Source organism: Leptonychotes weddellii, chromosome 2 (genome assembly GCF_054177405.1).
Source record: "Leptonychotes weddellii isolate Sample4059 chromosome 2, ASM5417740v2, whole genome shotgun sequence".
Classification (NCBI taxonomy): Eukaryota; Metazoa; Chordata; class Mammalia; order Carnivora; family Phocidae; genus Leptonychotes; species Leptonychotes weddellii.
This window is the reverse complement of record NC_138370.1, coordinates 41,045,146-41,061,598: the sequence shown is the minus strand read 5'-3', so window position 1 is coordinate 41,061,598 and position 16,453 is coordinate 41,045,146. Positions and strand designations below refer to the sequence as shown.

The following is a 16,453-nucleotide window of genomic DNA, read 5'->3' as shown; positions in this document are numbered from 1 at the left end:
CACAGTTACTCTCCAGGCTGGGGTTATTTCCCCCACATTACAAAGGCTTCCAGGAGTAGCCTTCATTAGAAAAGCAGAAGGCCTAGATGAGAGAACATTGACCGTTGTTCCTCATGGCCCCCAGAGGCTACTGAAGGGGACCTCAGGTTGCCCACCCTTCACCGTGAAGAAGTGGTGGGGAATAGGGGAGGGGAGGGAGCCAGGAAGCTGCCCATGTGTGCAGAGCAGAGCTCACCACTAAGTGGTGGGGTTGGGGGTGATTGAAAGGCCATTTGGCTCAGGCTTCACTTTCCCAAAGGGCCTCCAGATGGGCTTCAACATCATCCCCACTGGGGTTACACTTTGGTCATGAAGTTCTAGTGACAGGATCAAAGGAAAATGCTCATCATTTAACAGTACCATTGTCTCATCCAGAGCGGGCTGGAGGCTTCGATGCTGGCAGGGGCTTAAGGAGGACACAGGGGCTGCTCTCCAAGGGTGCCCAAGTGAAGTTCAAAGCCAGCCCAGGGAGACCATCATCTGGCAGTAGCAGTCTCAGTGATCAGAGCAAGATACCACCCTGCCTCAGATAACCTCAGGCAGCTTGAGCATAGAGAGTGGCGGGGCGGAGGGTCCAGAGCCAGACCGTGCCCCTTCCCACTCTGCTCTGGACTGTCAGAACCTGGGATGCAGGGGTGTGTGGGAGGGGAGTGTGTAAGAGGGTAGAGTGTGCCCCTCACCTCCTTCACCCCACCTCTGATGGGGGAGGGGAAGAGTTTTGATTACGATGTTAGTTGACATTCTAAAGTAAATAAAACCGGCTGTTTTCCCAACTGTGATGTTTCCAGGAAGTAGAACAGTGTGATTGAGATGTGATTTAGTGATGGGAACAGTCCTTAGAATGAATACGATTATTTCATGTTTGTGCCCCTAAATGAGTTGAAACTCCACAATGGACAGATTCCAGGAGCTCTTAGCCACGATCAAGCACGAGGCTCAGACTGGAGCCCAGACCTGGAGTGTGCCGGGGAGAGGGCATTAGCAGTGAAGGTACAGAGAGAATGAGGACCATTTATTCACAATCGTGCGGCTGGAAAGTGGCAGAGTTGGGACCGAACTCGGGTCTAATTCCGGGGCTCGTGGGGACCTCACCACCACCCTTTAGCGGCTCGGGCCTCCCACCTTAATCTCCTATCCAGACCCAGCATTGCCTGTCATTTGCTAGCTGTAAGAGAGCAGCTCGGCAAACCCAGGAAATATTAAATAGTTCTAAAGACAGCGTGGGAAGGACTTGGGTCGGCAGATCTGATTGATAGAACCGATGGTAACCGATGATTGGCAAATCAGTTAGTGCACAATCTGTAAAAGCCGGACCTCAGGGAACAAATGGACAAGGTGAATAATGGACTCTCCATATGCCTCTGGGATATTCTCAACCCCTTGGTCATAATCCTCCTCGTTTATGACATGGCTCAGAGCAGGGTGGGCAACAGCAGCTGGGCCGGTTCCCTGATGGTCAACAGTTGCCTTCAGCCCATCTGGGTCACTCCAGGGTCAGGGAGGCACTTACTCAGGCTAGGAAGGGGACGGAGAGGATAATCCCATTACCGGACTGCCCTCATTTGTTGCCTCCAGCAACCCAGGAAGCAAAGACGCTGACCTTGAACTAGTACCAGACATGCGCCCACAACCTCCTCTTGATCTCAGTCCCTCTCTGGTACCCAATTCAGTAAAAACTAATACCTGACTCAGTCTGACCTCAAAGAAGGCACGTGTCACAGGGGTGGGGTGACGGGTGGACCACCTACTTCATTCAGCCTTATATCCACAAGAAGACTTTGGACCTCTTTGCGTATGACTTCACGTATATAAAATCAGAGATGAGCTAACAGCGTCAAAGGACGGTATTCATTTGCCAAACTCAAGCCTGCATCCAATCGCCAGCCCACCTGCATGGAGTGCACAAGCTGTTGGCCTTTAAAATAATAGCCTGCAATGATCTTGAACCCAGGACAGTGTTAGCCAGCTCTGCGTGTGTAAAGACATTCATTTGTGGATGTCAAAAGTGAAAAAAAAAACCAAAAACACATTTTGATAATTTTCTGGAAATGTCTAGATGTCACTTGATCTTCTGAAAGGACCTGCCACATGGGGGAGAAAACCAGGGTCAAAACCAAGATAAGGCAGTCTTTACAGCTTTGCTCAGACCCTGCCTTATTGCATTGCTTCCCTTTTAGTCCGGGGGGGGGGGTCCCTCAAGGACCCTTGGGATTAGGGTGCTTGTAGCTATTTTTCCAGCTTCCACTCTCCCTTCCTTGGATAGCTCTTGCCTTTGGCCGCATTTTAGTAACTGGAGACCTACAAGTGAGATCTTCCTTGTAGGGTGCCCAGATACCTCTTCTAAATTTGAAACGTAGGGTTGCATAGAGAACCCTTCCCTCTCAGCAACCCCCCAGTGGCTCCCTTCCCTCAGGGTCTGCTCCCTTCCCTGTGGTGTTCCTGGCCCCTTTAAAGTTGGGGACTAGCCCGCCACCCCTGTGTAGGCCAGGCACAGGCTGCTTTGTTTCCACCTGGGTACCTTGGCTGGTTCCGGACAGCTGCCACCAGGGGGCGCCATGAGTCCCTGTTCTGGGGCTGACTGTGCGTGCCGACCCTGAGAGAAGGACCAGTTCTGCTGCAGCTCTATCGGCCAGGCGGCCAGGCGGGTGGGCTTCGCTGTCCCCTCCCTCAAGTCAGCCCTACCTATGCACCCCCTTGTCTATCTTCTTGCCCCTGTCCATGCAGGTGGCCAGGTTGACTCAGCCAATTTGGCGTTATCCCCGTGCAGAGACTCCTGCAAGTGAAGTGAGGGGGCATCTGTCTTGGGCCTTTAAATGTCTCACATCTTTGCATTTGGGGAGACTTTCTGGGCGGAGGTGCATCCCTTCTGAGACCCCCAGAGCTCACGCGGACCCCTCCCATTCTCAGCTGTGCCCCTGTGGGGCGAGGGGCCAGGTGGCCACCCCGAGGGGAGAAGCCGCCCACAGTTCAATTACTCCACTTGGTAAGATTTGCACCTTTTCTTTTGGCTGGTGAGCTCGCACCCCAGATTTAACCTCGAGAGCCCTCATGGCCCAACGGTGGCCCTGATGTTGTGTCATAATGTAGCTTCCCAGGGGCCCAAGGGAGACGCCATTCCTCAACCTTCCATCTGTCTCTTGAGATGGTGTGGGCAATCACCGTCCACTGTTAGAAGCCCAGCGTCAGAGCACAGGTTTGGGGCCTCAGCACCTGTGATTTTCCAAATCTCTTGAGATGAGAGTGTTTGCCACAGAAGGCAGAGCTGGCTTCTGCGACCTGAGGCTTCCACTGGGAGAGAAGAGAGGCCAGCCAGTGGGAATCTGAGACATAAGTGGCAAGGAGGAAATCGGGAAGGAGAGAAAAAGTGGATCTGTATCAGCGATGCCCTCAGGAGCCCAATTTATGGCTTGCGGGACACAACATTCAATATCGAAAGGATTCTGCAATGATAATTTTTTGGGAAGGATGACCTTCAGGCATCCGAAGATCCCAAATCAAAGGAAGAGTAAATTATATTCATCAAAAGCCTGAGCCAGAAAAGACATCTGAGTTCTCGGATAATTAGAAAGTCTATTTCCACAACATTCTTTTGCCCTAGCATTCCAGGACTTGAAGTTTTACTGCATCTCAAGGTTTCAGACTTAAGACATTGCGCTGTGTGTCCCTCAGTATGTGTACTTCTCCCGCTGCAGAACAAACGTGCCACTCTTTCCTAGAGCGGAAATGTCATTTAAAGATTTGGAAAGTAAAATATTACTCAAAACTTTAAAACACAGTTACATAATGAAATAGAATGCAACATCTGTAGATTTTAGAAATGAAATTCAAAAAAATAAAATTCAAAAAAAAATAGAAATGAAATTCAAACTCTCAAAAATGTAGGGCTGCAAGACAGACCTCAGTTGAAAGGTTTGAAGACACTGCTTTTCCTAACTTGCTGTGTGATGTTGGACAAATTCCTTCACCTCTCTGAGCCTAGGTTTCCTCCTCTGTAGAACCTGAGAGTGATTGGATTTCCAAAGCCTCAGAGTTTTGCCTGCTATGCTTTTCTTTTTATTAACTTTACTCATTCCTTATGTATCAGTCAGCGTCCTCTGGAGAAACAGAACCAGTGCACAGTTCATACCCATTCAAGAAGTCGGCTATTATTTTCCCAGGCCTGAAATCCGTGGGGCAGCCCCACAGTCTGGAAACTCAGAAACTCTTGAGGCAGAATTCATTCTTCTTCCAGAAACCTCAATTTTTGCTTTTAAGTCTTTCAACTGACTGCACAAGGCCCACCCACATTTTTTAGGGTAATTTCCTTTACGTCAAGTCACTTGATTGTAGGTATTAACCACATGTACAAAACATCTTCAGATCAATACCTAGATTAAATAACTCACGGGGCGCCTGGGTGGCTCAGTTGGTTAAGCGACTGCCTTCGGCTCAGGTCATGATCCTGGAGTCCCGGGATCGAGTCCCGCATCGGGCTCCCTGCTCGGCGGGGGGTCTGCCTCTCCCTCTGCCCTCTTCCCTCTCGTGCTCTGTCTCTCATTCTCTCTCTCTCAAATAAATAAATAAAATCTTTAAAAAAAAATTGCTAAAAAAAATAAATAACTCAGTATTGGAGTCTAGTTGACAACATAAAACGAGCTGTCACGCCTGTCATACACACTTGGGGGGGCCAGGGAGGGCACGACCTGTGTGGTGCTCAGAAGGACCCTAAGCTTAATTCAACCATCACCACCGTCCATCTCCAGAACTTTCTCATTGTCCACGACTGAAACTGTCCCCAGTAACTCCCCACTCCCTCACCACCAGCCCCCTGCAACCCCCATTCCCACTTTCCAGCTCTATGAATCTATGCTAAGTGGGATCACACAGTGTCTTTTTGTGCCTGGTTTATTTCATTTAGCATGATGCCCATGAGGTTCATCCATCTTGTCACCTGTCAACATTTCCTTCCTTTTCAAGTTTGACCACTACTCTGCTGTGTGTATACTACCCATTCTACTTATCCATTCATCTGTGCACAGTTGGCTCGCTTCTTCCTTTTGACAGTTGTGAATGCTGCTGAACATGCTGTACAAATCTGTCTTCAAGTCCCTACTTTCAGTTTTTCTGGGCATATACCCAGGAGTGCAACTGCTGGATCATGTGGTAACTCTGGTTTAATTTTCTGAGCACCCGCCATACTGTTTTCCAGAATGGCTGCGCCAGGTTATGCTCCCACCAGTGAAGCCCAACAGTTCTTCCCACGCCCTTCACACTTGTTTTTTTTAAATAATGATCCTAATGGGTATAAAGTGATATCTCATTGTTTTTGTTTACACTTCCTTAATGATTAGTGGAGCATCTTTTCTTGTGCTCATGGGCCATTTGGAAATCTTCGGTGACGTGTTTATTCAAGTCCTTTGGCCACTTAAACATTTTGGTTGTTGAATTTTGAGATTAGAGTATCAATTTCTTGAGGCCAGGAACTGTTTTACTGTCCTGTCAATTCCCCAAAGCACTTGACACCCTAGTAGATATTCAGTGAATATTCACAAAAGAATGGCCCCAGAGGCTGATAGGTCAGAGGCCAATTGGAACTAAATTTGTAAAAGGATATGAAGAACATTTTCCAGGCAGGCCCAAGACCATTACCTCTGGAGGGAAGCCAGGAAACGAGTGAGGCTCCTGTTCCCAAAGAATAACGTGGAGATGAAGAGGTGGGGGGCAGAGAGTGAATAATTCTTGGTCTTTATTTAAAGAAGGCGAGGAGTAGGCCCACTCCCCACACATCCCCTGAAATAGACGTTTGAAGGTCAGGTGATGGAAGTCAGGTGGACAGACAGAAACTGGAAGAGGGCAGCCCCAGAGCACTTGAGAAACCCTCAAAGGTGTAGGAGGAAGTACACACGACAACTGTGCCCAAACACATGTTATTAGGGGCCCGGGAGTCACAGACCCCTAGCTGGAAGGCGGAACCCGTGAATGACCGAATCCCCAACCTCTTAAGCGTAACATTTTGGGGTTTCTCTATTTTCTGGGAAAACAGAATGTGGTGACTGTAGGTTCAGGAAAAGGGACTGCCGCATATAAATGAAGTCCATGGAGACTTGGGTGCTCTTTGCGAGGGGTTGTTGTGAAGATATAGAAATTAGGAAAACAAGGAGCCCTGCGCAGATCCAGGCTCATGGCTGGGGTTGGTCGGCAGCAGAGGGCCCGCAGAGAGAGGTCTGCTCCCCTCCAGGCCCGTGGGACGTTGAGCCTTCAGCCTCACTGGAGGTGGGCCTGAGGGATGAGATGGGGTGGGCTCATTTCTGCTTCAGTAGAACACCTTCTCCAGATACGCATTCAGGAACATCCCGGTGGGGTCCAGCTTCTCTCGGATGGCACAGAACTTCGAAAAGGCTGGGTACATTTTCTCAAAGTCCTTCCGGGTGCAGTTGTGGGCCTGTGGAAGCAACCAGACACAATTGGCCTTATTCCCTGGGGCTGGCATCTCAGTGCGGCTGCAACCGGGCAACCCTGAGTCTGTACACCTGCATACACGACACTCCTATCCCCGGACACACGCAGGCAGGCATGCAAAATGCACCCCTACCTACCCGTGCACGCGTGTGCACACACATACCCAGGCACAGGCATGCACGCGTGGGCGCACACACGTAATGTAGAGACCCAAACAGGAGAGAGGAAGTTCTGGGAAGGTAAAGAAGGAAGGTGTTACAGTGTTTACATGAAACTCTGCATTCCCTTTGGCACCCCCCAGTGTGACAGTGGAGAGGGCTCTGGTCCCAATTCTACTGCTAATTAGTAAGTCAGTCTCATCATCTCTGAGAGACTCTCAGTTCCCTATCTGTTAAAGGGGTTCACGGACTCCTGCCTTATCCTGCTCATGGGGTTTCTACGGGAATCAAATGCAATTTAGGATGAGAAATTTCTCTGAACACTCCAAGGGAGTTGTCACCAAGTACACCAAGTACTGAGCTGTTGGAACATGGATGCAGGGGGCAGCTGGGTCTGGGTAATGCGGTAGAACCCTTCCTTCCTGTGACTCGCTCAGCCCCTGGATCCCAATTTCTGAGCCTTGGGCAGGCCGAGGACCAGGGAAGAGAGGCACCCTCTGGGAACCCCCAGCTCATAGCAGCTGCCCGGCCGAGGGCCCCGTGAGCCTCTCGCTGGCAAATCCTACCTTGGCCCAGTGGGGCCTGCCCCCGACCTTCTTCATGATGGTCTCGTAGGTCAGCCAGTAGTCCAGCCGGGGCACGTCCTTGCCATAGGGCCTGGTGGGGAGCAGAAGGAGGTGAGGCCCTGTCCCTGCCCTGAGCATCCCAGCACAGTAATGTGGTACCTTCTCCCTGCCAGGCCCAGCATGTGGTTTAGAGATCAAGCCGGTGGCTCAGCCCACAGGACATGGACAGCAGTGCAACCTGAGGGTTTTTGCTCATTGCTCATCACCAGAGGGATTTCATAAAGGGTTGCTTTCTCTCACATATTTTATAGCTGGCATTGAAAATTACCATGAGTTTAAATATACATACACACGAACACATCTTTATGGTGTAACATATAAAATATGCCATCTTCTTTTCTAATGCCATGGAAATCTTCCTTCCTTCCTTCCTTTGAGAGTAAGAGAGAAAATGGGGGAAGGGCAGAGGGAGAGGGAGAGGAGAGAAAATCTCATCACCTAGTCAGTCAGTCCTCACTGCCCAACCAAGTCAGACTTACTGACAGAAAAAGTCTAAGTCAAAACTTCTCAAAATTCAAATAAACACGATGCATACCCATGGCAACTTTCTCACTTCTGATTTGCATTCACAGGTACGGAGAAGACAGACAGAGGGACAGGCAGGTAAGGTTGAGCCAGAAGTCTGTCCCTGAGTGAAAGAAGCTGCTTCCCATTCAATGCATCTTTCCAAAACTCTCTCTTCTGGCTTTTCATGACACCTTTCTGGAACAGTGCATTCTTTCATCTTCCCTTAGACATCCTCTAGGTTTGAGGTTTTTACAAGCTGGAGAAATACATCATAGTAAGATTCAAGCTGGGCAAAAGCTATTTTTTCTTTTGCGAGGTCAGAAGAGGGCTATTATCAATGACAGGTGGGAAGAGGAGGCAGAAGGAAGACACATTTTACAGGACATTTTTTAAGAGATGAACTTCTTGAACTGTGCACGTGTCCGTAAGCCTTCTCCTGGAGACTGCTATGTATAACTAACTAGGAAAAAGATAATGCCGCTGTGAGCGTTCGGTATCTGCACAGCACCTGGAGGTGGTGGTCCGGATGGGCAAATGCATCCAGGTAGACAGCTCAAATGCAGCATGATCCTCTTTTCTGCTAAACCTAAACCTGGCCTCAGAATCCTTCTCAACACAGCGTTCCAGGCTCTCAGAACCATCAACCAGTGTAAGCACACGAGATCGCACGCCTGAAAGATGGGTGAGCAGAGGGGTCCTTCCAAAGCGGAGGGGCTGCCTCCCGCACCCCAGCCCCAGCCCCACCGCTCCCAGTGAGCCGGTCACCTGTACATGATGATGTTCATGTAGCAGCTGTCCCTCTGGAAGCAGGGGCTTAGCAGGATGTCATCCCCGCGGGTGAAGCGGACCTCCACGGGGTAGTGGGCCACCATCTTGGGGTGGGCCTCCAGCATGGCCTTCAGTTCCAGCAAGGCCTCCTTGGTCTTCTCTCTGCACTCGGCCGGGGGGACAGAACCCAGACCTCAGGGAGGGGTCTCCGGGAGCCCTCACACAGGGCTCTGCCAGGCCCCCCAGCCCGCGCTGGGGACGGGGGCTCCCTGCGTGGAAGGAGGCCCACGCCGGTGGCTGCTAAGGAGAGCCTGAGAATGTGTCTCCTGAGGAGCTGCTATGGCTCCTGGTTCGGCCCTGGACCCCCACCCAGTCCCGGGCTCCCCTTGGGTGTCTGGCCACAGCTGTCCCACACCCCAGGCCTCTTCCTTTTCTGACAAAATCCGATTCTAATACTTCCACTTGTTCTAATATCCCCCCTGGGACAGTAATGCCTCAGGCCTTCAACGCAGTGACAGGGGCATCCCCTAAGCCCTGGGCACCATCACCCCCTTTTCCTGAAGAGAGATAGAGGGAGGGAACCAGTCTGAGACAAAGCTGTCATGAGTTCTGGGGCTATAGACCTAGCTTAGGTCCTCACCGGGCATCCCTCTAACGGCAGAGTACCTGCCCCTAGCATGCCAGGCGGGCTCTGTCCAGAAGCTGGGCAGGAAGGCCCACACTCCAAGCCCATATGCTGGGACCCACCCTCGGGGCTGGAGAGGGATTGACAGGAGAACAGAGGGCACTCTGCGATTGGTGTCCCCTCACAGGAAGAACGGCTAGGTACAAGGGTGCCAGAAGGGGACTCAGCCTCCAGTGTGCCCCCTACTGATAATGGGTAGGACTGGAAACCTGGCTGACAGTGTTATGTGCCGGGGCTGTGGCAAGGACCCAAGGGGGTCTCTTCGACCCCGACCCCCTGCAGCCTGGCCCGCACAGTCCCCACCTGGGGATGGCCCAGTCCTGGACGTGCTGCTTGAAACGGCACTCGTAGCTGAATATCTTGTAGCTGAGGTTGCTGCTCTCCTTCTTCCTGGTGAACAGGAGCCAGAAGAAGCAGCGATTGATCCAGCCCACGAGGCCCGGCAGGAAGGAGCTGGAGGGGCAGCACAGAGGGGCAATAAATAATCATATTATCGGGGCGCCTGGGCGGCTCAGTCGGTTAAGCGTCTGCCTTCTGCTCAGGTCATGATCCCGGGGTCCTGGGATCGAGTCCTGCATCGGGCTCCCTGCTCAGTAGGGAGCCTGCTTCTCCCTGTCCCTGCTTGTGCGCTCTGAAAAATAAAATCTTTAAAAAAAAAAGATAATCCTATTATCCAGCATTTAGTGAGTCCCAGCGGTGTGCTTACAAACCATAGGCTGAGTTCCTTACAAACCTCCTCTACGGACTCTGTCGCTTCCCCTTCTCCAGAGCTCAGAAACCTTCTTGGGGACGCAGATGTGTCCCCACGTCACCCTTCCGACCCTGCTAGAAGCCCCTTCTGGATAGCCCACAGGCATGCCCTACTCTGTCACTGACGACTACCTTGTTTTCAGTGTTTGGGTTTTTTTTTCATTCTTAATTGTGGCAAAAAATACGTTCACATTAAATTCACCATCTTAGCCATTTTTAAGTGTGATGCTGAGCAGTGTTAATTATATTCACGTTGTTGTGGAGTGAATCTCCGGAAACTTGCAAAAGCTGAAATTCTGTCCCCAGTAAACAACTCCCCATGCCCTTGTCCCCCTGCCCCTGGCAACCCCCATTCTGCTTTCTGTGTCCATGAATTTGACTGCTCTCGGGGCCTCACACAAGTGCAATCGTACAGTATTTGCCTTTTGCTACTGGCTTCTTTCCCTCAGCATCTTGTCCTCCAGGTTCATCCATGTATGTAGCCTGTGTCAAAACTTCCTTTTTTAAGGCCGAGTAACATGCCATTGTAGGTAGAGACCACATGTCGGACCCGTGGGCTGCCTCCACCTTTTGGCTAATGTGAATAATGCTGCTGTGAACATGGGTGTGCAAATCTCTCTTTAAGTCTCTGCTTTCAATTCTTTTAGATACATACCCAAAGGGGACACAGGCCCTGAGGCTGGTTGCGGGAGCCTGTCCAGGCACCCCGTTCATGAACCCAGTTCCTGCCCGCTCGGGCTCCTGCGAGCTGAACTGGCTCGAATCACATCAGTGGTAGTTCATGCCCTCCTGGAATCACTCAAGACTCCTGGTCACAAGGTTTGGTCTGGCTTCTCCCTGCCTGTGGGTGGCTTCTGCTTAGAGGTACCCTCTCCAGACACCTGTCCCTGTCCCTTGTCACTTCCCTGCCATCTCATTGCCTGTCAAAAATCCATCCCAGCTGCTCAGAGCACCTCACGGGGGGTACAGATAACAGCAGACTCAGGGCCTTTGCATCCTGCCCCTTGGATGGGGCACCAGAAGCTATTGTGAGAAGGGAGGGAAGTAAGGTCTAGGGAACACCTTTCATGCAGACTCGATATTGACTCCTCCAAACAACCCAACTGTTGCTGGAGGCTCTACTTTATACATGGGTAAGCCACAGCTCAGAGAGGCTGAGTGATTTACCCAGAGTCACACAGCAGGAATATGAAGGGGTGAGGATCAGAGTCCAGGTCCACTTGAATCCATAGCTCATGCTCCTCCCATGGTCCCAAGCTGCCAAGTTTCCTGGGACTCAGAAAGGGTACCTGGGTACATGCCGCAGGGGCGGGGTGGGAGAAGGATGTCGTCTGTTTCAAGGCAGATGCTCTCTGGTGTCTCAGAGGCCACCTGGCCGTGGTGGGGCTTCCAATGGCCCCTGGGCACAGGGTATTCTAACCAGAGGAGCTGAGCTTGGCCTCAGCCCTGGCTCGCCCTCCAGGGACCTGTTCCCAACGGACAGCCTGCCTTTTTGTCCTGGTCAGCTCTGGCCACCACCATCACTCTTACAGCGGACCATAACTGAACTCCTCAAAGACAGGCACCAAGCTTTTCAACTGGCACTTCTTTCTTTCTTTCTTTTTTAAGATTTTATTTATCCATTTGACAGAGAGAGAGTACAAGCAGGGGGAGCGGCAGGCAGAGGGAGAGGGAGAAGCAGGCTCCCCGCTGAGCGGGGAGCCCGACGTGGGCTCGATCCCAGGACCCTGGGATCATGACCTGAGCCAAAGGCAGTCGCCCAACCGACTGAGCCCCCCAGGCACCCCTTTATTTGGTGTTTCTTACACAGATATCCCGGAGCCTCCCGTAAGTGCCAGGCACTGTTTGGGGCACTGGGGACAGAGTGTGATGGGACAGACAAGGTCCCCGCCCTTGCAGGGACACAGTGAGTCTTGTTGAAAGCAGCCATTAAACCACCAAGTACAATCTGTTATTCACTTCTCATTCCCGCCCCTTCGGGCACACAGCTTAGTGAGCGCTGCAGAGCTGCCAGGGTGAGACGGGTGGACAGGTTTCCAGAAGCAGCTAAGCCAGAGCCACATGGGCTGAGCTCGGAGGCTGCGAAGCTCTCACAGAGCATCCACTCAGGCCCGGAAGGGGCAGCAGTGATTTAGAGCCCAACTTATTTGGGTGCTCACTGGGCTCGGGCTCCCTGGACACACACACAGAAAGCTGCTGAGAGGCCATGATGGAAGGTGGAGAGAAAGCCTCACCCAGCACTTTCCACACGCTCCCATCCATATTCTGCTGGAGCAGTGGCCCCCAGGCGGGCTTCCTCACGGCTCCCTGTCCCTTCCCTGCTCAGATGCAATGAGTCCTGGCTTGCATTTCACTCTCATAACACCTTCCAAGCAGTTAGTCACCCTAGCGTGGGTCCCAGGCGGTGTCACCCCAGGGGAGGCCAACTCTTCCCCAGATGCCCGGATGCAGACCTACGGTGCCGAAGGTCTCAGCTGCGTCCAGCATCTAGGACTGACAAGAACTCCAGCTAGTTCCGCACGTCCTGTCATCAGTCCCACCCTTGATGGGCTTTTATGCCCTTTTGTTAGGGAAGGATTTCTTAATAAGACACAGAAGTCCCCAAGGTGAAAGAAGAGATGGCTAAATTTCACTATATTAACATTAAATACATCTACACATCAAAAAAAGAAAAAGCCATAAAAGTGAAAAACAACACAAACAGGGAGATGTTGCAACACAAAAACTGAGTGCCCAAAATATATCAATAAAACCTTACAGGACAGTAAAAAAAAAAAAAAAAAGTAGCCACCAAATTTTTTAAAAGGGCAAAATACATAAATAGGTGCTTCACAGGCGAGAAATCCGAAGGATCAATAAAATGAAAAACTGTGCACCCGTATGAGTAAGCGTGGAAATAAGAATTCAAAATCACAGTAAGATACTATTTAATACATGTCACATGAAAATGTAAAAGCCTGACAATTCCAATTTTGACTGGCTTGCAGAGCACAGAGAATCTGATAGTGCCCAGCGAGGTAACTTGGTATATAACCACTTGGGAGACCAATTGGATTTGGGAGAACAATTGGATCTGATTAAGGCTGAAGATACACTCGATGGCCCAGGAATTCCACTGGTGAGTATTCCATGCATGACAAATTCCACTCAGGACAAAAAAAAGAAAAAGGGGCACCAGGAGCAATAGTTGAGACTGTTCACAGTAATATCATTTGTAACGGAAAAAAAAAAAAATCCTGGAAAGAACCCAAATAGAATCTGAGTATGGATAAACACATCATGAACAGTGTAATGTGAGTAATTAATAGCTATCCATATCAACATGGGTAATTGTCACTATTGAAGCTGAATAACCAAATCAAATTATTTCAGGATTCATAAAACTAAAAAGCAAGGGAATGATAAGCATGAAGTTCAGGGCGGTGATTACTTCTTGGTAATCCCTTGGAGGCTGTGATTTGGGACTTCACAAAGAGCTCTCCAATTTTATTTGTGTTGTTTCATTTCTTAAGCTGGTGGTAACCACATGGGTGCTTATTACATGATTTTTTATACTTTATGTTTTCTGTATTATTTTGCATGTATAAACTATTTCAAAAAATTATATGACGCCATTCCATGTCTTGGCTGGATGCAAAGTTACCATTCAAGGCCCCATGAAACAAACCTTCCCCATCGCTCAGAGTTCCATGTATACCGGCAGACACGGGGCCTGAGCATAAGCACAGATTTTAGGCTGGGAAGGAGGTAGAAAATAGGACAGTATGAGAACATTTACATCATCTGGGGGCCAGATAGTGGAGCCTGAGCATTGGTATTTTTTAAAAAGCTTCTCAGGTGATTTGAATGTATAGGCAGGGTTGAAAATCACTGATCTAGACCCAGGACACAGAACCAACTTACATGCATAAAGGCCAGGGTGTCATTCTTCTTCTTCTTCTTCTTTTTTTTTTTTAAGATTTTATTTGTCAAGAGAGCACAAAGCAGGGGGAGCGGCAGGCAGAGAGGCAGAAGCAGACTCCCCGCTGAACAGGCAGCCCATTGTGAGACTTGATCCCAGGACCCTGGGATCATAACCTGAGCCGAAGGCAGCCACTTAACCGACTGAGCCACCCAAGCTGAAGGCAGCTGCTTAACCAACTGAGCCACCCAGGTGTCCCCAGGGTGTCATTCTTCTGATGGACCACATCCTCAATAGCATATAGCAGATACTGGAAAAAGGTACCCTTGCATTCCTACCTGACCCAGAGCAGGAACTCCAGTAAATAGAATCCGATGGCATAGTCCCAAAACCAGCTGGCAGAAGAGGAGGGGGGCTGGGAAGAAGAATCTGTGATCAGTTCAGGGCCAGAGCTCAGCTGCCTTCATATATATATAAATACATATACATATACATTTAAATTTGTTAGTTACCATAGAATGCATTATTGGTTTCTGGAGTAGGAATCAGTGGCTGCCTTCTGACCTATGCATCACAGTGTCCCCTTGAGAGAGATGTGTCCCAGGAGTGGCTGCATGTGTGTGTTTGGGGGGGGTGACCCACCTATCAGGACAATTGAGAGCCTCACTTCTTGGTGACACAGCCAAATCTCGTGCCCCTTTCATTTCATGTGTATTTATGTATGTATTTATTCTGCACAAGACAAAGATGTACATCTGTCCCTCCTCTTCTGGGCCCATGAGGCAGGTGTCCAGCGAACCCCTTGCCAGCCCCTAACACACAATGAGTGTCATTGCTTTTGCTTGACTTGTCCCATGAACATTCATCCTAAGTGATGGCTTTGTGTTCTGCCAAGAAGCAGCCCATTTGCTAAGGGGCGAGACAAAACTATTGATTCCTTCACTTGTCCGGTTGGGGGTGGGAAAGATGGGGGTGTTGGAGGGAAGGTGGAGGTGTATTAGGTGGTTAGAGGTATAGCCCAGCCGCCTTGAACTCATCTTATCCTATCCCGTCCTGCCAATACTTCTGCTTCCCTCTCCCACATCTAGGCTGTCCCTTGACCTCACTCCTACACATCCCTACCTGTGGTCACATTGCACCCTTATGGGCCAACTTTCCTTCCTCCTTCCACCCTCCCACCGTTTCGGTTTCTGTCCTCATGCTCAGTGATGTTCACTCTTGCTTTCCCTCTCACACCTCACTGATCATCGGGACAATGACAAATGTCAGCCACCCTGGGGACTGCAGGCTCTGTGTAAGGATGGGAATGATGCTGTTGCTACCTTGTTGGTGTGGTCCTGGTAGATGACGCTGACATTCTCGCTGTGCGGGAACCACAGGAAGCGAAAATATTCAGATTTCTTCAGGTGGCTGTCCAGGTTGTTAAGAACCTGACCTCGGCAGGAGAAAGGGAAGACTGTGTTAGTTACAGGACGATGGTGGGAAAGTACTGGGAGTCAGGGCCTGGGGGTGCGTCAGTTTCTCCCTGTCAAGAGAAAATACTTAAAATTGTCCTAACGTTGTCAACTGACATGGAATGTGGCTTGTAATATGCCGGACATTAAAATGGTCCTTTTGCATGTTGACTTCCCCACGCAGCTCAGAGGATAGAAATGATTTCTTATTTGTCTTGGCTGGAACAATTCCTAGCCATATGAGTTTGGGCGAGGCACCTAACATCCCCGTGCCTCAGGTTCCTCATCTATAAAATGGGACTAATACCAATACCCATGTCGGGGCTGGTATAAAGATGAAACTCACTAATGGTGTCGCAAACATGGTAAGCACTGCACATGGTAAGCAACTGCTGCTGTTGCTGCCCCCGTATTGTCACTGTCATCACCATCATCCTTGTCACCATCATCTTTTATCCCCATAATGCCTAACACATCACAGATCCTTAATAAAACGAACAGAAGAATCCCGCTCTACTACGACTCATCATTGCACTCCTGGAGATGACACCACAGAACAAACCATGTCTCCCTAAAACCCATCAAGCAGACACAGGACAATTTCTGAGACAAGGGTAGATAGACTGGGGCTTTGACAGGGAGCTGGGAGGTGGAGGAAAAGCACCACTGGTCTTGGAGTAAGTTCTGGATTTGAGCCCTGCTCCGCAGCTTACTAGCTGCATGACCTTGAAGGAGCCATGTACCCTGAACTTTGGTTTTCCCATCAATAACAGGTGAGCATTTGTGCAACGAAATGACAATCTACATCAAAGCTCCCAAGTACAGTGACTACCATGTGGCACGTGCCCAAGGAACAGTTTGGTTCTGGATTTGATCAATGCTGGGACACACACATCGATATACCAAGTCCTATTCCCCCAAAATTCCCTAGCTGTAACTTACAGAAGCCCTTTGAGGCCTGTGGGTTGCATCTCCCCACCTGTAGAATGAAGACAGTAATACCTTTCCTTCCTTCCTTCCTTCCTTCTAGGGCTGTTGTGAGGAGCAGGGGAAATCATGGATTTAAAAGCACTTTATAAGCTGGAAACTCACCATGTGAGTGAGGGAGGACAGAGTGTCAGGGAAAA

The 16,453-nt window shown here is 50.0% G+C and overlaps 1 protein-coding gene across 1 annotated transcript; it reads right to left on the bottom strand.

Annotated features, from left to right (window-relative positions):
- Positions 1-5,740: 5,740 nt before the first annotated feature.
- Positions 5,741-15,760, bottom strand: LOC102735529 (L-gulonolactone oxidase-like). Its single transcript, XM_081812903.1, has 7 exons — positions 15,673-15,760; positions 15,195-15,361; positions 14,211-14,287; positions 9,525-9,674; positions 8,534-8,698; positions 7,202-7,292; positions 5,741-6,460 (listed from the first exon to the last, which is right to left on the bottom strand). Exons 1-7 carry the CDS (start codon positions 15,758-15,760, stop codon positions 6,332-6,334), a joined length of 867 nt encoding a protein of 288 aa, XP_081669029.1. The 3' UTR covers positions 5,741-6,331.
- Positions 15,761-16,453: the final 693 nt, after the last annotated feature.

What these genes read in the sequence shown, in the direction of transcription:
- LOC102735529 (XM_081812903.1), bottom strand. Translation starts at nt 15,760, where the DNA reads ATGATGGTGATGACAGTGACAATACGGGGGCAGCAACAGCAGCAGTTG. An exon ending in CCATGTTTGCGACACCATTA is followed by an intron (nt 15,362 to 15,672) that starts GTGAGTTTCATC and finishes CCTGACTCCCAG; the next exon opens with TACTTTCCCACCATCGTCCT. An exon ending in ATGAACATCATCATGTACAG is followed by an intron (nt 7,293 to 8,533) that starts GTGACCGGCTCA and finishes GCTCCCCACCAG; the next exon opens with GCCCTATGGCAAGGACGTGC.